Here is a 23,708-nt window from a genome sequence, read left to right as displayed (position 1 = left end):
TGTTGAGATGAAAGAAAAGAATGTTTACCCTTGTTTCTTCAAATTACTCCTCAAGTCTTGGTAAGGTAAAAGAAAAACGTCCTTCATATCCACGAAAAACTCTGAACTATAAGGGTATTTAAGAAAATAAGACCAAATTAAGAGTAATTTCAAAACTTCTTGCTTATTTTTTATGACAAGAAAAAAATAGAGATAGATTATAACTTATTCTTTCTTTCTTTCGTGAATGTCTTTCTTTTTGGTTTTTGTCAATCCGTAGTGCCAAAAAAAAAATCATTAGTGAATTTTTCCCTTCCCTTATGTTACTTCTCCATATATATATCTAAGAATTTCTATTCTCTTTTTTACTTACCGCAGGCAAAGCAAAAACAAAAGAAGCTCTGAGATCAAGGCTTTTTCTATGAAAAAGTCAATTTCATTCAAGTAACATATGTATGAAAAATTTAGTAAAGTAGCAGTGGGACTCTGGAGAAAAATACACTCTAGAATCATCAAACCATGGATTTATAGTTGTTCTCTCCATTGCATATCCTTAATCTATGCACATAAACGTTGAAGCCTTGGTAAAGTACATTAAAAACTATCAAAACACATATCAAAGAGATTGGCCACTATTAAGTACTTAATAAATGTTAGCATCTGGGATTATTATTTTCCATCAGTGATCTGCAAAATTTGTTAATTTTCTTTAACAATATACAACATGTAATATTCTCCATATATATATATATATGTAGTCAATTTCTCATCATTACGAACAGCCTAAGTTACTCTCATCTTCAACAAACTCCTCAGGGCATTTTTAACCTCTGTGTTTCTCACTGTGTAAATGATAGGATTTAACATGGGAGTGAGTATAGCAAAGAACACAGTCACCAACTTGTCCAGAGGGCAGGTGGCCACAGGATGTGTGTAGGTGAATATGCAAGGCACAAAATAGAGTACAACTACAGTAAAGTGGGAGCCACATGTAGAGAGGGCTTTGCGTCGTCCTTTGGAGCCTAGAGATTTCAGGGAGCTCAGGATGACTATGTAGGAGATGAGCAGCATGGAAAAAATGAGCAAACACATAGCCCCACTGTTGGCTGTCACTACTATTCCGAGCATGTAGGAATCCTTGCAGGCAAGTTCCAGCAGTGGAAAGAAATCACACATGAAGTGGTCAATGACATTGGGGCCACAGAAAGACAGGTTAGCCATGAAAAGAATCTGCACAGTGGCATGCAGTATTCCACCCATCAAGGTCACAAACACGAGGAGGCGGCAGAGCCCTTGTCGCATGATGCTCATGTAGTGCAGGGGCTTGCAGATGGCCACATAGCAATCATAGGCCATGACAATGAGCAGGATGACCTCTGATCCTCCCAGGAAGTGTTCTACAAAGATTTGTGTCAGGCAGCCACTTAAGGAGATGGTTCTCCTCTGGTACAGCATGTCAATGATCATTTTGGGGGTGGTGACAGAGGTGAAGGAGGCATCTATGAAGGACAAGTAAGTAAGAAAGAAGTACATGGGAGCTGAAAGTATGGGGCTGAGGGAAATGGTAATGACAATGAGCGAATTGGCCAGGACAGTAAATAGGAAAATGAACAGAAAAACAATGAAGAGTATTTTTTGCAAGTGTGGATTCTGCGTGAGTCCCAAGAGGATAAATTCAGTCACATTGTTGGGAGACATGAGGTGATCCATTTAGGAAGTAACCACTTCCTGGGGCCTAAATTACCTATAATGGGATAAAGAAAGATACTTATTAATCATGAAAGGGCTGTACTCTGCATTGTACAGTAGAAAAATAGACTACTCACTGTAAATGTGGAGCATGTCATTGGACCTCCTGGCCCCAGTACTTGTTTCAGTTCTTTATTATTTCCTCAATGATGTTTTCCATCTCTTCAGACATCTAGTATCTGTCACCTAAAAATCATCTATAGGGCAACATTTGATGGGTAATTTACTGAGAAAATACTGGGCTATGTACAGGATATCTGGACTCTTCTTCTGGTTCCAATTTGTGAAATTACTTAGTCATTTCATTTCCCTGTCCTTCTCAGCACTTCTCTGTGTCTGCAAGCTTACAAATCGTGACTCTCAGATGTATTTTGTAAGGTAGGCTTATTCTCTCTTCCAGGAGAATTCACATTTGAACCCACAGCTTTAACTATGGAAAGAAAGTCAAGGTCAATAAATATGTCAGACAGATTAGGGAAATATATAAGACATTGGTGACACACTCCCTGGTACCTACTATAACGCATATGCTATTCATGTGTGGTTCCTCGCTGTGCCTACCATAGTGCCTGGCATAATATCTGTAGAATTTGTCACCAATTGGGTGATGATTAAATGCTTAGTGAATTGCCACTTCTTTGTGTGTAAAAATATCATGCTTCCCCAGTGCATAATCCTAGGCATACGAGTGCTCTCATCCTTTCACTCTGTTTATCATTACTCTCTACTTTATGAAAAAACTTTAAATTTACTTTTGAAAGGAAGCTGCATTCCAGTTTAATAGTTTCTGACATAATTTGTAGGGTATGAAAATATCAAATGCCTTTAGGACCATTGTCATTTTACTTTCAACATAATTATTATGTTCATTAATTAATATTTTTTATTCTTCAAAATTCTGTACAACATACAATTTAACATAGTCACATTCAGTAAATTTATGGCTTTAGTAGACTGGGATGAAAAAACAACAACTCTTGGATAGGTGTTCAATATATGAAGTTCTATCAAGCAAAGGAAACTCAAGTTTTAAAAATAGAAATTTAATGTGGAAAATAGACAGAAATAGTCTACTAGATAAGATAGATAAAGTACCATACATGTATACACACACAAACACATAGAAAATCTATTACTCACTGTAAGTTCACTCAGTCAATAAATATTTATTGGACACTTACTATGTATATTAATGTATGTTTGTCCATATAAAGTCATAAAAAGTATCCCTGTTAAATCCTTTAGTAATCCCTCCTGACATTTTATTACCAAAACAGCAGCAGTTTCTCCATTCTTGAGATCCTCCCACTCCATTATATTTCTGCCATATGCATTCTCATGTATTCTTCTCCCATCCTCCCATGACATCCATCATCCATCAGTCCTAGTTACAGGATATTGCATCGCTAATAGAGTGAGGAAATTTTGGGGAAAATTTCCCAAAGGGAATATAAGAGAAAACATCAATATAATATAACATGCTTTGCCAAAATTTTTATTTTCCTTTCAAAGATAATGGATACAGAGCTTCATTTTTGATTATCCAAAATGAAGAACTTATACATATGTGCACACAATGTGCCCAGCTTTACTGCATTCCCTTATTCTGAGGTGGACTCCCCAATAAATCAGAAGAGTACAGTGACATAAAGTAAGAATAAGACAAAATTAATAAAAGAGATTTAGCAATAACTATGGAGACATAGAAATCACTTTGTCTTTTTACTTTGACTCCACAATAACCTTTCTAAGGAGTAAATGTGAAAAGAAAATATTTTTAAAAGAGAAAAATCATTATGTACAAATAGGTTTGATCCAATTTTTAAGAGTTGTGTAAAATTACAAACTACATAGAGTGTCCAACATTAGAGGAATTGATAACTACATTATAGGGCACTTCTTTGAATAATGTGTAGTTTCTAACACAGATGTTTTTAAAAATTGTGCAATATCATAGCAAAATTCTTATGTTATAATAAAAAACCGGGAAAAATCTTGAGGCAATTGGAATGGATAATGTGAGTCTAACTGATTTAAATACATATCAATAAGTAAAATGACCACAAAACATTTTTACTTCTAAATTGATATTATTGTAATTGATTCTATCATTCTTTTTTTTTGTTTTGAGGAAGAGTGGCCCTCAGGTAACATCTGCTGCCAATTCTCCTCTGTTTGCTGAGGAAGATTTGCCCTGAGCTAACATCCACGCCCATCTTCCACTATTTTATATGCGGGACACCTGACACAGCATGGCTTGATAAGCAGTGCTAGGTCCATGCCCGGGATCCAAATCAGCAAACTGTAGGTCACTGAAGCAGAGTGTGCAATCTTAACTGCTAAGTCAGTGGGCCAGCCCCTGATTCTATCATTCTTGATGCTTGACATACTAAAGAAAAGATTTAAAACTCAGATTGGTAGGGATGAGGTGTGATTATGTGATTTGTAAGTTTCCTTTAAAACTCAGATTCCATAATTATATTATTTCCTGGGGGAAAAAAATCTCACCTATGAACTTCTCTGAAATAGCTCCATGGCGAGGGCCCCAGGCAGCTGTTTGTTCACCAAGAACGAAGTAAAGTTGTGAGATGAAAAATGCCAAATTGCTCAGCTGCACTAAGTGCCTTGGTTGATTTATAAATGACATCCTTTGGATAAGGCCTTTCTCTTGAGCCTTACAAATGCTAACACATATCTTATTTGTAGGTAAATCCTGTGAAGTTTTTTAGCTGTAGCTAATTAGATCTCAGGGGTATTTCACCATTGTTAGCAGATCTTCCCAACAACCCAATTATTTCATGTAACTTAAGTGAACTTAAGAGAAGAACTTTTATAGCATGCATCTTTAATTTTTAACTCCTTCCTTAAGTCTACAAAGACAAAACACCATGACAAGAGAAAAAAAAGTCGATCACTTCTAAATTTGTATATTTGAATAACAAGAACTCATTATGGAGTCTATATATTTGATACTGTAGAAATCAAACATTTAGGTAGGTAACTATCTGACTCAAATTTTTCATTATAATATTTTATTTTTTGATCAGTTTGCCATTCATGGTGATCATAATTTTTGTTTTATTTATTTTATTTATTTATTTATTTTTGAGGAAGATTAGCCGTGAGCTAACTACTGCCAGTCATCCTCTCTTTGCTGAGGAAGCCTGGCCCTGAGCTAACATCCGTGCCCATCTTCCTCTACTTTTATATGTGGGACACCTACCACAGCATGGCGTGCCAAGCGGTGCCATGTCCACACCCGGGATCCGAACTGACAAACCCTGGGAAGCTGAGAAGCGGAACGTGCGAACTTAACCACTGTGCCACTGGGCCGGCCCCCATAAATTTTAAATACTGTTTTCAGATGTACATTAAGTGATAGTTACAAACCCTATTATAATATTGACACTTTGCACCAGGTAAAGCTTACAGTATTTCTTCAAAGTAGTTGTTTCTTGTGCCTGTTGTGAAATTAGACTAAGATGATACTGATGAAAATAATACAGCTACAATGGTTGGTAGAAAGATTGCTTTAGAACCCATACGCCTGCCTAGTCAAGCTCCCCATGGCCTGGCATAGCACAAAATGAAAAAAGTGCAGATTTAGGTCTAAATCAGTGAGGGCTGCCCCTGAACATAATTTTTCAAAAGAGAAGTTCCTGGAGCTCTTCCTGGAAGAATCTGTTTCTATAATATAAACCTAAGCATAGAGAGGTTTAAAACCTGGAAAGACAGCAACACAGATTTTCAAACTAGAAGGGTAAATTGAAATGATAGCAGAGTAAATTATATATGGATCGCATCCCAGTTGGTCAAAAAGTACTTGAGGTATGGTTTGATGTCTCGTGGGTTCAGGGACTAAGTTCATAAAACCCAGCTACCTGCCAAAGTGTTCTTCTTATGGGCGGTTTCATGCAGTTCAATAGGTAGAGGAATACGTTCTCAAACTAACAAAACTCTTGAGAGCAGAGCTCACATTGTCTTAATCCAATCCAAGGATCCTTTCATTCCAGAAGGACTTCTCCTAAGTTGTTTACCAGGAGTGGAAAAGTTTGGGGAGGTGGGCTGTGGTCAATTACCAGCCTACAGACACATAGTTTTTATAACTTTTCCAATTTTACTACTTGTAGTTGAAGTAGAAGCAAAATAACAATAATTATAATAATAAAAATATTGGCACCGACAGAATGATGGAACTTGGAACACCTTCTAAATTACCTAAGTAAACTAACTGTTGAAATGGAAAGAGTTTTTAAGGTCATAGATGACAGCACAGTGAGAAATAAAATGTTTCTCTCCTGATCCTGAAGCTGGTGTTCTTACTATCCATCATGTTTCCACAACCATAATATGCTTGCTAAATGATGTTACATCATGGTGTCCATTGATTTTTCAATAAAATATATTGTATCCATGAGGTGGGAAACTGGATCTTTTGGTCAAAGGAGGAAGCTATAAACACATCTATGACATATATACACATTTGTACTTTGATAACAGACTTCACTTTTATAAAGAGCCAAAATTAATTCACAACAAAGTCTTATAAGTTAGGTAAGTTGTTTAGCTAAGACATACTTTCTTTCATCAACTATGGAGTAATGATTCCTGTTTTTTTTAAAATATATATCCTTTATAAAGCAGTTTTCAAAGAAGATTCCAGATTCAAATAATTAAATACAAACACAACGTTTTAATAGTAAATTATTTTTCAGAGATATTTTACTAGTTGCTTTTGAATATAACCTGCATTTAATTGCCACTAATAGTTTCTAATCTAATAAATTGTTGCTTCCTATGGTATATAATCAAAAATATTTTAATACAGCAAGGCATAATCAAATACTAGCCCCAAGGAATTTGTATAATGAAAAGATCACAGGATAGGGAATAAGAATATTTGGGCTCAAGGTTAACTTACATCTTCCATGATCTAGTTATTTAAACTTTTAGATCCTCCATTCTTTCTGTAAAATACGAAAACTAGATTTCAATTTTATAAGGTTATTGTGACCATGTGAGGACACTTAAAAAATTTACCTATGTTTAAATACAATTAATTTATATAATCACTGACAATTTTTCCTCAACAGAATAAGAAACCCAATGTAATTTTGAACATTATGTATATTACCTGTGTGCCAAGGGGATATTGGCAAGTATCTTCATTCTAAATTATATTTCCACAGTGTTCTAGACACCAGTAAACAATATGGTTTTTTGAATAGCAACTGGTTACTTATGCAGGCACCTTATACAGCTCTGTAATTAGAATAGAAAATGTTTCAATTTGCTACAAAACAAGAGAGGTTCTGATATAAATGCTGCCTTTGTTCCAATAACATTTGAAGTAGTTGAAAGCATCAGATTTGGATTTAAAAGAATGCAGATCTGAATACTAGCTCTGTCTCTGACATTGGGCTGGTTATTTATCTTTTTTGAACTTCATTTTATTTCATCTGTAAAATAGGAATAATCATAATAATACCTACCTTGCAAAGGAGCTGTGTCAGGTGAGAGGTATGGGAAGGGCTTTAAGGTATAAAAGATAACAAATGCAAAGATCATGATAGAAATAAAATGTTCATCTTGGTTCATTTATTATGTGACATTGTATTACTGTTTAATAATCTTCTAAAGGTATTTTTCACCTCTGTATTCCGTTCAGTGTAAATAACAGGGTTTAACATGGGAGTAACAAGAGTTTAGATTATTGTTATGGCCTTATCTTTGGGAAAGGTAGGAACTAGTCACAGTTAAGTAAAAACACAGCGCACAAAGAACAGGACAACAATTGCGATGTAGGAGCCACAGGTAGAGAGGGCCTTTTTCCTTCCTGCCGAGCTGTGAGTCATCAAGGAGCACAGGATGACCACATAGGATACCAATAACATTACAAAAGTAATCTCAGGAATTACCCCATCATTGGCAGCAGCCAAGAGACCAATAAGGAAAGTGTCAGGGCGGGCAAGTTGTATCAGGGGAAAATATACATGAAGTGACCTATAATGTTGGAGCCACAGAATGTAGCCAAAAAGTAACTAGAATCTGTACAATAGAGTAGAGAAAATCCGCTGCCCAACACGCCCCCCACAAGGAGGCAGCATATGTGGTGGTTCATGATGGTCACATAGTGCCGGGGTCAACACATGGCCACATAGCAGTCATAAACCATGACCACAAGAAGGACAATGTGTGAAGCTCCTAAGAAACGTTGAGTAAAGAGCTGTGTCATGCAGCCATGGAAAGAGACAGCTTTTAATCCAAGGGCAAATCAGCTAGCATTTTAGGGATTATGGAAGAGGAATAGCATCCATCTATCAAAAATGAGAAGGTCAGGAAGAAATACACTGGGAATCCAAAGTCTGGCTGCAGATGAAAGTACCCACAACTAGCAGGTTGCCTATAACAGTGACAATGTAGGTGATAAGTAACACCAAAAACTGTATTTTCAGCATCTGAAGATTCTGTGTAAGACTCATTATAATGAATTCAGTCATATTCATTGCATCTTCCTTCATTTCAAAGCTGATGATAAATTCAGAAGTGGTGAATTAATCTGTAAAGAGAATATTTTCAATAGCAGGGTGATGAGAACTTTATATTTTGGGTTTTCAGATAAGTCCAAAGTATTTTAATAATATAAGCTATTTTCTTTCATGGTACGCCAGAGGAGAAGAACAAGCTACTTTTTTTTATTTTATAAAAAGAGTGAACATTTGAAGCCAGTTCAGCTTCCTACAAGGATGCTGAAATCCTTCTTCAACATCTTCTGAAAAGTGGTCACTCGGCCTTTGCTAGAGAAGATCCCAGGCACAGGGAGCTCACCATACAGTAAACTGGACTGCCTCTCAGCCAGTAAAAGGTATTAAATACTTTTCCTTAAATATCAAAAGAAAATAAAACCATCTGTACAACTATCAGTTCTGTTTTTGGACAATGTTGATACACAGATTACGTCTAATTCATCCCCTCTTCAGTTTCAAACTCCTTTAAATAAGTCACAGAGAAGTAAGGATGTATCTGTCTTGTTCATCTTTTTATCCTCAGTACTTTTTCAATATCTGATTCATTTATTTATTCAATAAATATTAAGTGAATAAGTTTGGAGACTCTTATGTCCTCTGTGTTTGCTTTTTGCAGAAAACTCCAACAAGAGTGTTTGCTCTCTTTCATAGAAAAAGATTGATAAACTGTTGGACTGTGAACTACATATACTCCTTTCACCCCTTCAGTTCTATTCTCACTCTCTCCACCTTGAGCAGCTGTCACCCCTGGTCTGTTTCCCTTAACTTTTGGCCAACAGGTAGTACTAGCTCAATGCTAGAGGGCAGGTGAGAAGAAAAGAATGCCAGGGTATTTATTATCCTATTCCCTTCCTGTCATATGTCAAAGACTATGTGCCTTTAACTGAGGCCACACCCTTCTGGGTGGACCCTCTGGGTTCCCTGTGACCACTCTCTCCCCTTCTCTCTCAGGCCTAGTTGTGGGAATGACTTTCCACTGTCCTTTGCATTGGGATATTTTATCATCCCTTTTTAACTTCCTTTAATCCCATCCATACCTTGATAATAATCACAATTACACTCTTTTTAATCTCTCGTTTAGAATATGCTGTTTCAGGACTTATATGGATGGAGAAAGTCTGTATTTTTATTTTTAAATAAATAAAAATAAGTGAAAAAATAGTTTTCCCTTTGTATAGATTTATTTTATTTGAAAAGCATCTTTACTTCTTTTGATGTATAGCTGCTAAACAAATTTAAATTCTGTCAGGAAAAAATATTGTACAAGACCTTGAAATGTACTATAAAGATACTGGATGTCTTTAATGGAAATATATACATTATCTATAGCACTCTCTTTGGGATTTTATAATCCTATAGGTTTTGTGCTTTTTACTACCTTTGAGTTATTTTACAACTCATTAATTTGTAGAAAACTGGTAATGCAAATAAGTCTTGTCTATAGAAATATAAGTGTTTTCTGGTGGAAGTTCAATTGATTTCTTTGAACATTATAAATAATCCCATGTTTGCATTTCTTCGTAAATTTGTTGTATATCCATGATTGAACAATGTGTGGTACATTGAATTCTATTTTAAGCTAAATATAACATCTTATTAGTTTCCTCCTTAATTAATGAGCTAAAAATAAATCTTTTATGGTGTTCATTTTATATCTGTATGAGAGTCATGATTTCAATTTTCTAAAAATTCGTTGGCCTTCGAATATTAGAATAGAGATTGTTATCTTCTAGAGAGAGAAATTAAAAGACTCATAAAAATCCAGACATTTTTACTCCATATGTTATTTCACCATGGATGTTTCTGTTTTATTTTGTTTGAGATTTGTTTTTATTTAGTTAATTTATTAAAAAATCTCCTTTAAAAATTGCTTTGAAGGCAAATAGAAACAAACTGCTGTTAAAAAACATTTTTATTGGGGCCGGCTCGGTGGTGTACCAGTTAAATTCGCATGTTCTGCTTCTGCAGCCCTGGGTTCGCCGGTTTGGATCCCAGGTGCGGACATGGCACTGCTTGGCAAGCCCTGCTATGGTAGGCGTCCTACACATAAAGTCGAGGAAGATGGGCACGGATGTTATACCAGGGCCAGTCTTCCTCAGCAAAAAGAGGAGAATTGGCAGCAGATGTCAGGGCTAATCTTCCTCAAAGGAAAAAAAAAGTTTTTCTGAACATCTCAATTCCACTCCCACTTAGATTTAGCTAACATTAGGATCCTTATCAATCAAAATAAAACGAAGATGTTGAACCCATTATGTCAATTTGGCCATTTTGTGCCTGAGTGTGAGGGTATGTATATAGAGGAGGGATTTTGGAATGGAATGGAGTTTTATGCTCTATTAAATCATACATTTATAAGCTCATTTCCAATTTTGTGTGTGTGTGTGCTTTTTTTTTTTTTTTTGGTAGCATAAGAAGATTAGCCCTGAGCTAACATCTGCTGCTAATCCTCTTCTTTTTGCTGAGGAAGACTGGCCTTGCGCTCACATCAGTGCTCATCTTCCTCTACTTTATATATGGGATGCCTGCCACAGCATGGCTTGATGAGCAGTGCGTAGGTCCGTGCCTGGGATCAGAACCAGAGAAGCCCAGGCTGCTGAAGTGGAGCTCAGTGAACATAACTGCTATACCATAAGGCTGGCCCCTCTAAATATTTATTGATTATCTACTACATGCCCAGCACTCTAGGAAATAGGGATATAGCAGTTGACAAGCAAAACAAAACAAAAAGCCAGATAAGGTCTCTACTTTCATGGATCTTACAATCTAGTAGGTAGAGGCATAAGATAGCAAATAAAAAAAGAATTATATACTATGTCAAATATTGATAACTGCTGTGAGAAAAATAAAGCAACTTGAAGGGTACATAGAGTCTGGGAAGAAGTGTTATTTTCCATAAGGTAGTCAGAGATGGCTTTTTGGAGAAGGAAATGCGTAAGCTAAACTTGAAGAAAGTTAGGAAGGAGCTACAAAGATATCTAAGGAGAAAAAGTTCCAGATAGGAAGATCAGCAGGAGGAAAGTCCTTGAGGATGGAGCACAGCTGATATAATACATCAAAGGAGGCCAGTGTAGCTGGAGTGGAATGAATAAGGATTGGTTGATGGCAGATCTTGTACAGCATTTTAGATCATTGTAAGAGACGTGATTTTATTCTAATTCACAAGTACTGCCATCTGAAGGTTTTTCGCAAAAGAATGGCAGATTCTGACTTAACTGTCAAGTGGATTGTTCTGGCTGTACATGGAGATCAGTTTATAGAGGAGCAAGGGTAGAAGCAGACAGACTAATTTAGAGGTTATTATAACCATCCAGCTGAAAAGTGATGGTGGTTTGGACCAGGATGGTAGTAGTAGAGGGTGATGTATTATAAAAACATATCCAATAGAGTTTGCTGATGGACTTGATGTGGATGTAAAGAGAGAGAATACAAATCACTCCAAAGTTTTTGGAAGATATCACCTGAAGACAGTGCTGTCATTTATTGAGACAATTCCACAGCTAGATGTCACAACTAACACTCAATAGTTCCTTGAGTGTTTATCAAGTGCCAAACACATTTAATCTTTATATCAACATTGAGTCTGACACTGTTATCAGTGTCTTATTTAACAGATCTTATTTAAGACATGAAATAACTAAGACTTAGGGAGGGTAAAGAAGCTGCTAAGTGTAAATCATTAAGCTGGAATCCTTGCAATATATTGAAATAAGGAGCAAAAATAATTTTATAAAATGCGTTTAACTTTGAATCTATTGACTGTACAATGAAGATAATTGACTTAAAGGGTGTCCGAGAGGGAGAGCGCTACTGGCTCAGTAATTGGCACAAACTACACACAAAGTAACTAGCTGGAATATCAGATATTTTAATACTTATTAAATATTTTTAGAAGAGTAGATTATCCTTACTGAATGTGACTGTCACAGTCACAGACTATGACTATTAATATTAGCATGTTCTTTCTATGAGGCTGTATCTACGCCGTCCAAAGCAATGAATTATTAAAAAGAATGAGAACATGTTTGTCTATCCCTTATCTGCATGGCTTTTAACCACCCAGCATGAATCCTTTTTTACTTCTTTAGCAAAGTTATCTTAAGCTATTTAACACACACACAACTATACCCACAGTCCATACACATCAGAATTAGTTAATTTTGACATTAGACAGAGACAGTCTTTGTCACACGATTACAGTTTTAACATGAATGTCAATTGTGCTATTCTGACATCACGAAATAGATTTACTTATAAGTGTTGTCCTTCTCTGATACTTTCTCCTTCAAACCCTTTTTCTTGTACCTTTTTGCTCAGAACTCTCCCTTCCCCACAAAAGAAATCTTTGCTTGTCCACTGCTCTCCATTCCCTTCTTATGCCTCTAGATTTTGTTTTGCTAGATTTACTGTAACTATAATAAAGTATCCTCGAGGAGTAAATTGTATTTCTGTCCATAGAGCCCCAGAAAATATTGCTACATTATCTTTTGAAGAAATTCTGGTGAGAATATTCTTATTAGCCTCTAGTAGAGACATAGCTACCAAGAGGGCCAAAAAAAGTGAAGATCCTTTTCTGTTCCCGTCAGTGATGGATGTAATAATATGGAAAGTAGGATGGCTATACCGCAGGGACTTAATAATCCTCCTTTTTTTCAGTCTTCAGGCTGAAAAACAAAAGTATGTTAACAGGCATTATCACCATATGTCAGACAAGGCAAGGAAGCAATTTGTTTCATTGTGAGCCAAAGAGAGAATATCCAGTTAAAAAAATTCAATGTTTTCTCTCTTGCAAACATGGCTGCTTTGGTCTCTGGCTTGCACTAAACATTCTGGAGAATTAAGAGAGAAGTTATCAAGTAAGCTATAGTTGCGGTACTATCACAACCAGATAAAAACCAATTGTTCCTTTTATGAAAATCATTCCTTATTTCTTAGAACCCATTATTCATTCATTCATCCATTAATTCATTTTCTTACTGTCCAAACTTTCATTGATTCACGTGCTAATTCAACAACCGTGTATTCAGCCCCTAATGTGTGTAAGGGACAGGAAGTCTTCTACAAGGAATGATGCAGAGATATGGGCCTGCTCTCAAAGAGCACCCAGTCTGTGATATGTACAACAAATATCCTAATGAAAAAGAGAGAAAACATTGAGAGTCAGAGATATGTACTCAAGATATATAGAAAGGCCATATAATCGAATTCAGATGCCCAGGATGATGTAACACTGGATCATGTCCTTGTGACTAGCATGCTAAGATAGACACTTCAATATTTTGAGCTGAAGATTAAGTGAACTGTTAAAGTAGGGAGTAGAATTCCAAATGTCTGATCTTGAAAGAACCACCTGAATTTCCCATCACTTCAGAAAGCAAATGAGTGCTATTTCTTGTGCAAAGAGATTAAGAATTTGGAAACAGTGAGGCTCCAATAATTTCCTGTATTTTATCAAGTAAGATTATCACAACTCTTGGAGAGAGAGAAGTCTTTATGTTTGATTGCTTTCAAATGTGATACGAGAAGCCACATCTTCCACCAATAACCATGGTGTTTTTACTGACCTCGCTCATACAATAAAACAAGCGGAACAACCAAGAGCACTTCTCTCCTTCGTTAAAAACCAAGCTATCTATGAGTTAAGAAAGAAAAGGTCTACAAAACAGTCTATTAGTACAAAAGCTCTAAGCCATTTCAGTGCAATTAAATAAGGCATCCCCTTTTTGCCTTCAGGAATTAAAGAAACATTTCTCCAAAATCTTTCAATCTGGTATAAATATGTTCATTTACTATATTGTTAAATGTTGCACGTTTTTTGGAAAAATTTAGGCACAATTATGCAAAAGTACACATGGAAAAATACAGAAAGTTAATACAGCAAAACTGTACTATTTTATAGGTTTATTGTAATGCTGAAAGTAATATACTTCTCTTCTTCTTACTTATCTGTATTTTATATTTTTCTATGATGATTATATATTATTCTAATTTTAGAAAAGATTTTTTAAGGAAATTTTAATACTGTTCTAAATCTTCTAATAGCTCTTTCTCATCTCTATTTCCATTTCTGTTGTGTCAGAAACATTAAAGTTCTGAGATAATTAAGACTAAGGAAATTAAGCCCACTTTCCTCTTAAGACATGTTAATTATTTTATAAATTATAGATTTCTGTGTGAAAGTTAGCCATTATTATTATAAGCATTGATCCAAACTAATATAGACTGCTTCATATATGAGAGGCATTGTGCAAGGAAGTTTACATAAATTATTTCACTTAATATTTGTCAAAAGAGAATTATATGTGTTTGAAAGGTTGCTCCTTCCATGTTACAGATATGAAAAGTTGAGACAAGGAGAGTTAAGCCTTGGGCCCATGGACATACAGTTAGTGAGGAGAAGACATGAGGATATAATTCAAGTCTGTCTGGACTCAACTCTTGATCTTGAACTTGGCCCCACGTTACCTCCCACATAAACACTTAGTGAGGTAGTTAGCATGATCCTTCTTTAACATCCATCTTTCAACAAAGGCTTTAAAAAGACTGTTTGTCATTCTAACTCCTGGAGTCATTAATAAATGGATTCAAAAAACTCTTGGGGATTTGAAATATGTCCACTTCTTCCTCTGAGAGTTTCACATGTCTCCTCTTGTAGAATTTAGAATTATTATTATTTATGTTTTTACTTTGTGAAGTCAGTTAGTGACATATTACAATCCCTGTCCATTTCTAATCTATCCTAAATTCACTATTAAAAGGAAGCATCTCATATTGAGTTTATACTGTTGGCAATCTTCTTTCGTATTCAATCTCATATAACCCTATGAAATTAATACATTATTCTCAATTCATAGATAGAAAAACTGAGTCTTAGAATGGTTTATTTCACTTATCCAGGATAGTGTAACTGGTAAGTGGTAAAACTAAAAACCAGTTTCTGCTCTTTTGCTTCCAGTGTTCTCTGAGTAATTTAAAAGCTTTCCAATATCAGAAGTCTCTGGAAAGTGTTGAACCATATTTCAATTGAACTAGAATACTAATGCTGGATTTTAAATTATATTATGATGAGAATATTCTGGGAACTCCAGTACATGGAAGCCATAGTTTGATCTATAATTAAATAAATTTTAAAACCTTAGTTATTGAGAATTAAATGGATTAGTAAAGAGTATCTTATTCATTCTTTTTATTTTTCATATGAAGAAATTGAGACCCAGGAAAAGACAGAAACATTCCTTAAATTGCATATTCAGATGGTGACAAATTAAGGATAAGAATTTAGATTTCCTAACTCTCAAAATGTTTATCTTTTTCCTACATGGAATAGCTGGAATTATCACTTGTGAAACAATAATTCAAACAAAACACGTTGTTTTGTTTGCCTAATTGATCTATATAATTACTTCAATGAACCTCATTGTTCTCCAAGTGAGACCTGGCTTGGGAAATGACGATGCTGAAAGATCATAATCAAATATAGCCTTTGACTCTCTCCTATAGGATTTTCTCATATAAAGGCAAATCACAAAAGGTTACGATTATGATACATAATTTTTTAAGCTTTCATTTTCCACTCAGATTTAGCCTATTTTATTCCCAAACAAGTAAGTTAAACGGGAGTGTGTTAAGACTCACTGTCTGCATCTGTCAAATCTTTCTGGTAGCCCAAGTATATGGTGTTGCTTCTTGCTTACTATTTTGGAAAGGAAGACTAGTTCTAAATACTTCTACTCCGTCCTTCATACCATGATAACTTTACTCCAGTGATCAGGAACACACTATGGAAATTTATGCCTCCTGTAGAATAGATTTAGTCTAACTGTAGAGGCAGAACTGGCCCAGTGTGACAGCTTTGGGCTAATATTCTTTCACCTTCCCTCTACTTTTTGACCAGTGTACAATAGTGACATTCTGCCACCCATGAATGAGCATTAGTTTAGAACCTATTCCCAGTAATCTCCAGAAAGATTTGAGTATTTCTCTTTGCCCAGTACACAGTTGCCCTGGTAAAGGATCTCAGACCCCTCAGAGAAAATTTAGTTTATTATTTACACCATATATTTCTGGTGATGTCACAGAGTACTTATTCAAGGATAGCTGATGGCTCTTTCATTCAAAATTATCTGGATTCGGAAATTATTCACATCTGTTGATTGGATGAAAAGCTATGATTTTCCATAATTGAAAGCTGGTGATTCAATTCAGGCCTCTGCTCCAAAATCAGATTATGTTTTTTATCATCATCATCATCATATTAGCCTGCTTGGGCTGCCATAACAAAATACTCCAGACTGGGTAGTTTAAACCACAGACATTTATTTTCTCACAGTTATAGATGCTAAAAGTACAAGATCAAGGTGACAGCAGGGTGGGTTTCTGGTGAGGCCTCTTCTCCTATCTTGTAGATGACCACCTTCTCACTCTGTCCTCACATGGCCTTTCCTCTGTGCACACACATGCAAGAGAGCTCTGGTGTCCCTTCCTTTTCTTAGGAGGACACCAGTTCTATTGAATTATGGCCCCACCCTCATGATCTCAAGGAGTATCAGCTAGTCCAGTCGCCACTGTTCAAGACTTTCAAGCCTAGTACCAGATATATTTATGTAAATAAATTTGTTAAATGACTTCAGCCTCAGGCAATTTTTGACTGCAACTTCATGAAAAATAATGAGCCAGAAGTACCCAGCTGAACTGATCAAATTTCCAACCTACTAAAACCATCTGAAATGATAAAGTAAATGTTGGTATTTTAAGTCACTAAATTCTGGAGTGATTTTTAGTACTGCAGTAATATCTGAAACATTGCAGTAATTTAGATGCTGAAGTATTGGCTAGCACTAATTGAATGAAATGGAAAGCTAAGAAATAGAATCATAGAAATACACAATTTTGTATATGAAAGTTGTGGTATTGCAGGGTATTGGGAAACAGAATATTTATTCAATGAAAATACTGGGAAAATTATTTATCCTTATAATAAGAAAGGAAAATGTACTTACATCTCACACCACACCTGAATATTTATATCCTATGTGGGGTAAAGATGTAAATGAGAAGAAAAAGTAAAACTTTTAAAGGAGATTATCTTTACAAACTCAGGGAATGGAAAGACTTTGAGAAGTACATGAAGACATCTTTCATCTTGAGTCCAGCATCCTCATTTCTGCATCATAGCTTAGGCGGTGAATCCTTGATCTCAACCATGCTCACTCCAGCATCAAGATGTCAGCTCCTCCAATTATGATAATTTTGAATTATTTAATTCACTGTGTTGGATTTCTTTCTGATTAAATGATCTAGAGTACTTTATATTTCCTTCACTGAAAAATAAATGAAACTTCAAGACTGGCATTTATTCAATATGTGTTAACTAAGTGGAGGTTTTACTATTGCTAGGCACACAAAATGAATCTGATCATAAAGTGCAAAAAAGATGCATATTTTATACCTAAGTATCTATTTTTCAGGGTGAATTCTAAGAAGAAGCATGCAACGCCAAGGCCTTAAAAGTATGATATACATAATACAGTATTTTATCCCCAAAACTGCTATAGAGAAATTGTGAACAGAGAAGACACCTTTGATTTATGACTTAGGTCAAGAACATATATTTTACAGAAAATGAAAAAAAGCATTCCTATGTAAAACAAAAGAATCTGTTCCCAAAATGTTAAACATGCATTGCATTAAAAAAAAGTGTAGCCGGAGAATTTGATTGAATGTAGGCAGACTCTGAGTCTCTACTGTGAGATGAATTACTTAAATATGTTTTTCAACTATTAGAGAAGGCCAATTGATCTAGACGTACAAAATGGGGTTGAACAATTTGATTTTTCAGTCCAAAACAAGATCAGAACATACAAAATCAACCACATGCTACCATCACAGTGTAAAATTCATTTCTCATGGATTTATCCTCGGCTGTGAATATGTACTGTGAAATTTTAAATAAATTAGTTTAATCAAGATATTTATTTTTACAGCTAATTAACATTTTTTAGCAACCTCATTTTTAAATTTTAAAATTTTACTCTTTTTGGAAAAAAGGGAACAAGTTCCATTTGGTCACATTTATGTACCAGGAAGATACTGTATCCCACAAACAAGAACCTGAAATAAAACCAAAACCTTCTTGTCCACTAAAGAATCTTAATACAATGTGATTACCTATATGAGATTAAATTATGCAATTCTCTTGCTCTCTAAGGGCTATAACATATTCCACTTAGATAAGAATAATTTATATGACTGTTTCAGAATAAATAAGCTAAATGACCAAAAGGAAGTTATTTTTAGATATGATTACTGGTAGTGAAAGTATTCCATGCTTCTGTGAAATAATGGATATTATGTTATGCATGAGGGATACAGCCTTCTTCCAACTAAAGTCACATTTTTGCTCCAAAGTTTTCTCATGGCATTTTTCATTTCTGTATTTCTCAGGGTATAGATTAAGGGGTTCAACATGGGAGTTATGAATGTTAATACCAGAGTCATGGATTTATCAATGGGAAAAGTGGAATTGGGCCTTGCATACAGGAAGATACAGGGAACAAAGAATAAAATGACCACAGTCATATGGGATGCACAGGTGTAGAAGGCTTTGGATTTCCCTTCCAAACCCTGAGTCTTAAGGGAGTATAATATGACCCCATAGGAAACTAGGAGAATGAAGAAGATGACAGTGCAAATTGCCCCTCCATTAGCTATCATAGAAAGTCCAACGAGGTAGGTATTGGTGCAAGCAAGTTTCAATAAGGGGTACATATCACACACGAAGTTGTCAATGACGTTAGGGCCACAGAAAGGGAGCTGATAAATACAGAGAAATTGAACCAATGAGTGCAGAAATCCTCCAGTCCAGGTCACCAGCAGCATGACAACGCAAACCTGCTGATTCATGATGATCAAATAATGAAGAGGTTTACAGATAGCTACATATCGGTCATAGGCCATCACCACCAAAAGAATGACTTCAGCACCAGCGAATAAATGATCTATAAAGACTGGAGTCATACAAGCATGGAAGGAAATAGTCTTTTTCTCATAAACTAAGTCTACAATCATTTTGGGAGCAATGGCAGTAGAATAGACCGTATCAATAAATGATAAATAAGCCAGAAAAAAGTACATGGGGGCACCCAGTGATTGGCTGGCAATGATGGTTACAATGATGAGCAGATTGCCCACAACTGTCACAATGTAGATGAGTAAGAATGCAACAAACAGAACTTTTTGCCCCTCAGGGCTCTGTGTGAGCCCTAGCAGGACAAACTCAGTCACATTATTACTATATTCCATGTGTTCTTCTGAAGGTGTTGAACTTGGGTATCAGAAGCTGCAAGCAAAAGTATCAGTAATTAATTTAAGAGGATCACAAACTTTGCGTCAAAATTGCGATGACTTTGTCAACAATATTTGCTCCAAAGAGTCTCACACAGAGTAATTCTTTAGAAAATGAGAGTTTGGAATCTCTCCAAATTACTCCATTCCTTTTCACAATCAACTACACTGGTGAGACTTCAGTAATCTAACTGGAAGATATACCCAAGTGGGCATGTCTGTGAGATGATCCACCAAACAACACAAAGCTACTTTCTCCAAAATCTCTTTCAGAAAGATGACATTTTTGACATTATTATAATTTCTTTTTTTCATTAAACTTTTATTGACTTCTGAGATCCTCCTTAAAAACAATGGCATCTCTAATAACTTCATTCATATATTTACATAAAGTAATACCTAGTGCCTGGAGCATAAAATTATAGCTGAAGTTTAGGTAACTGCCTTTCTCAGTTACTTTACTATGAGCATCAAGACTCAAGGAATAAGTCACCCACAACAATAAAACAGGTCATAGTGTGAGCGCTCATTATATGCGTATTGAATTTTATTACATTAAACTGAATATCAACTCTAATAAGAAAGCAACTGAGCAGAGATAAATTTATTAAATTCTCCACAGCCAAGAAAGTCCAATGAAAGCAATGTTTGCTTGAGATTCATATTGGCAGAATTATTTTAAATGTGTTCTGTTTCAGTGTCCACATTTGTAAATGATGCTTTGTAAAGAGAAAGAGACTCTTCTATCCTTCACGAAATTAGGCAAATTTTTATTCAAACATCAGAGAGAGAAAATCGTAGATGAGAGAAAATAAGAGATAATAGATAAAAGGCAGAGAGAAACCAACAAAGACCGTACACTGAATGAAATTCGCTATGAAATTGAGAGGCAGTTTGGTTTGGGGGGGCCTGAATGAATTGGAAGTAGAGGAAATTTCAGGTTTCCTGATCTGTGAATCCGGATGTGGCCTGAAGGATAACTCAGCATCAGTACCAGTGCTTGCCTTTCAGAATCTTATACTTACAAATCAAAGAAAAATGAGTAAATAAATTTCCAAGCTTTAAGATATACCAGTAGAGAAGATCAGCTACCTAAACAAAAAGTTCCATCTTCAGGGCTTCTGGCAGTTCATTACATATACACATAATTAAAAATCTTCACTCACAATTATAGAGTTAAACAGCATACACAATGGAAAATAAATAGTTGCGATTTATAGGAGTAGTCTGAGCATTCAATAGATAGCTTCCACTAGGAGGGTCTAATCCCTTGACCTGTTGAGTCCTTACAACATTTATTTGTTTATAGCTGTGTTGTCCACTATCATCTGTTGTCAAGTTAGTAAACGTATCTTATTAATGATTATAGTCTCCAGAATCTATGAACGTGTCTAATACATTTTAAGTGATTAATAAATATTTGACTTAAAAATGTTCTTATGAGCCTAATTATTACTCTAAACTATTGAAAATTATTAATTTGACTTGCACTGATACAAATTTCTGCACTTTGCCCATACTTTGTTTTATTAAAAATAAATATATCTGATTCAAATATTCATGAGATTCTTCAAATTTCTTTTATTTTTATTTTTTTAGGAAGATTACCCCTCAGCTAACATCTGCTGCCAATCCTCCCCTTTTTGCTTAGGAAGAGTGGCCCTGAGCTAACATCCGTGCCCATCTTCCTCTACTTTATATTTTGGATGCCTACCACAGCATGGCTTTTGCCAAGCAGTGCCATGTCCACACCTGGGATCCAAACCGGTGAACCCTGGGCCACTAAAGTAGAAGGTGAGAACTTAACCACTGCACCACTGGCCTGGCCCCTCAAATTTCTGAACATATTCAGTGAGAAAAAATAAATCATAAGGAATGCTCAAAAAATGTAAATCCATGGTAAGTATCCCACAATGACAACTAAAATAAGATAAATTAAGTGTATCTAAACTACGTCAAATTTAACAACTTAAGGCAGAAAAACAGACCACTTATATGGTTTTCTAGGTGTAAAATACTGGGAAATACTTTCACTCAACAGGATATTGGAAATTATAGATTCTCATATTTTGAGTTTTAGTCCAGATCCTTTTAAAACATATGATCACAACGCCTAAAGAAGTTTCTATTTACCTGTCTGTATAGTAAAACCTGTATCACATCTAAGCAACAGCTTTTTTAAAAATGATTGAGCAACGACCATAAAAAATGATGCAGAAAAATTCTGAGGTGCTAATAAACATTTAGTCAGCTGATTCAGTCTTTTTAAAAGGATAAATTGTAAAGAAATATAAATTTCCAGGTTAATTTCTTCTTAGTAAAGGAAAAGTTCTACCTGTAAAACCTGAATGTGGTTGAATAGACTTTGAGGACAAATACAGACACAAACAGCAATCTGAGAGAATAGACTGCCTATCTCGTAGATAACTTTCTCAGGTTTGTTTTGTAATTTTGCACAGGTGGACTGGGACACCAGCACAGTGCACTTTTTGAGACTTAATGTTCTAAATTCTGATTCGGAATTTGAGCCTCATAATCTATACTTACCAACTCTGTGGACTTTGGTTGAATTACTCAACATCATCTGTATAATGAGACTTATAATAGCACCTCACACATAGGATGGTTTTAAGGATTAAATATGATAATTCAAATAATGGTCTCCAAAATTTGTCTGACTAATAAGCACTAAATAAATTCAAGATATTATTAACTATTATTTGCTTCCCCGTATTACTTTAGTGCCGCATCTCTACAATTAGTTTTACATGAATTTCTCCAAAGTCCACTCTTTTCTCTGATTACCCATAGGAGCATTCCCTGAGAAGTAGGTGGGTTGACGGGGTCATTACTGTATACGGTTATAGAAGCTGTTCCTTCTTCACCATTCTCATTACTGTGGGAATTTCCTTGTCTGTCTTTCTCCATATTTCATTCTGCTCTTTGAAATGTATCATTAAAACTAAATTTAACCTGAGGCATCTCCTTTTTATAAATTGAGAGTTCAGCTGAGTGCATAATGTAATGTGTCTAGTGTCACTCACAATAATTTTAAAACCCTAAAAATGAGAAAATATCCACATAATTAACCCAAAGGCAGAAATAGATGTTGGCTTTTCTTTAAGATTCTGTATTTCTTGTATCTAACAAAATTCATAAATTCTCTTTCCACAGACACTGAAATTCACTTTCTAATAATGTATCATTACAGAATGATAAATGGAACAAATATCTAAACTTCTCCAAACTCATTTCCACATGGTCTGTTTTGAGTTTCCCTTTGTAATAAAGTGCTATTAATTTACATATCAAAATGGCATTTTTGGAGTATATGCACAGACAAATAAAAAGCAGAGACTCAAACAGATATTTGAGCACCAATATTCATAGCAGCATCATTCACATTAGCAAAAAGGGGGTAAAAACCCAAAAGTCGAACAAGTAATGAATGTGTAAACAAATTGTGGTATATACATACAATAAGAAAAGTTATTCAGCCTTAAAAAGGAAGTAAATTCTGATACATGCTACAACATGGACGAACCTTCAAGACATTGTTATAAGTGCAATAAACCGGGCACAAAAGGGAAAATATTTTATGATCCCTTTTATAAGGTACTTGGAGTGGTCATATGCAGAGAGACAGAAATGACAACAGTGGTCGCCAGGGGCTGAGGGGAGGAGGGAATGTGGAGTTACTGTTTAGTGAGTGCAGTTTCAGTTTGGGACAATGAAAAAGTTCTGCAGATGGATAACGGTGATGAATGCACAATACTGTGTTGCGTATGTTTTACCACAATAAAAAAGTTACCAACAGAAATAAAACATCTACACATAACCAGGACATTTAAAAATACCATACACAAGGTAATAATTTATAAAAAGCTATAGTAATCATTACTATCTTCAATATACTAATATCCAAAATAAATAATTTTTCAATTCTCTATATTATACAGAAACCTAAAAAAGCTATTTTAAAGAACATATATGTGCCATGTTATATTGTGTATTGTGTTATGTTATATGCTATGTTCTGCTCTGCATTCTCTGTATTTCAGTATACATTTAAACAATTATAATACAAAATATTGGAGAAAATTATTTCCATTG

General features: G+C 35.2%; 2 protein-coding genes across 2 annotated transcripts; both read right to left on the bottom strand.

Annotated features, from left to right (window-relative positions):
- Positions 1-762: 762 nt before the first annotated feature.
- LOC106825942 (olfactory receptor 4C3D-like) lies at positions 763-1,689 on the bottom strand. The gene has a single exon (XM_014832970.2). It carries the CDS (start codon positions 1,687-1,689, stop codon positions 763-765), a length of 927 nt encoding a protein of 308 aa, XP_014688456.2.
- Positions 1,690-18,599: 16,910 nt separating this feature from the next.
- LOC139040562 (olfactory receptor 4A15-like) lies at positions 18,600-19,553 on the bottom strand. The gene has a single exon (XM_070487316.1). It carries the CDS (start codon positions 19,551-19,553, stop codon positions 18,600-18,602), a length of 954 nt encoding a protein of 317 aa, XP_070343417.1.
- Positions 19,554-23,708: the final 4,155 nt, after the last annotated feature.

This window comes from Equus asinus, chromosome 17, assembly GCF_041296235.1.
Source record: "Equus asinus isolate D_3611 breed Donkey chromosome 17, EquAss-T2T_v2, whole genome shotgun sequence".
Taxonomy (NCBI): Eukaryota; Metazoa; Chordata; class Mammalia; order Perissodactyla; family Equidae; genus Equus; species Equus asinus.
The sequence above is the reverse complement of the archived record's forward strand: the minus strand, read 5'-3'. Positions and strand labels throughout refer to the sequence as shown.

Excerpts from the sequence above, each read along its gene's own strand:
- LOC139040562 (XM_070487316.1), bottom strand. The coding sequence starts at position 19,553 with ATGGAATATAGTAATAATGTGACTGAGTTTGTCCTGCTAGGGCTCACA.
- LOC106825942 (XM_014832970.2), bottom strand. The coding sequence starts at position 1,689 with ATGGATCACCTCATGTCTCCCAACAATGTGACTGAATTTATCCTCTTG.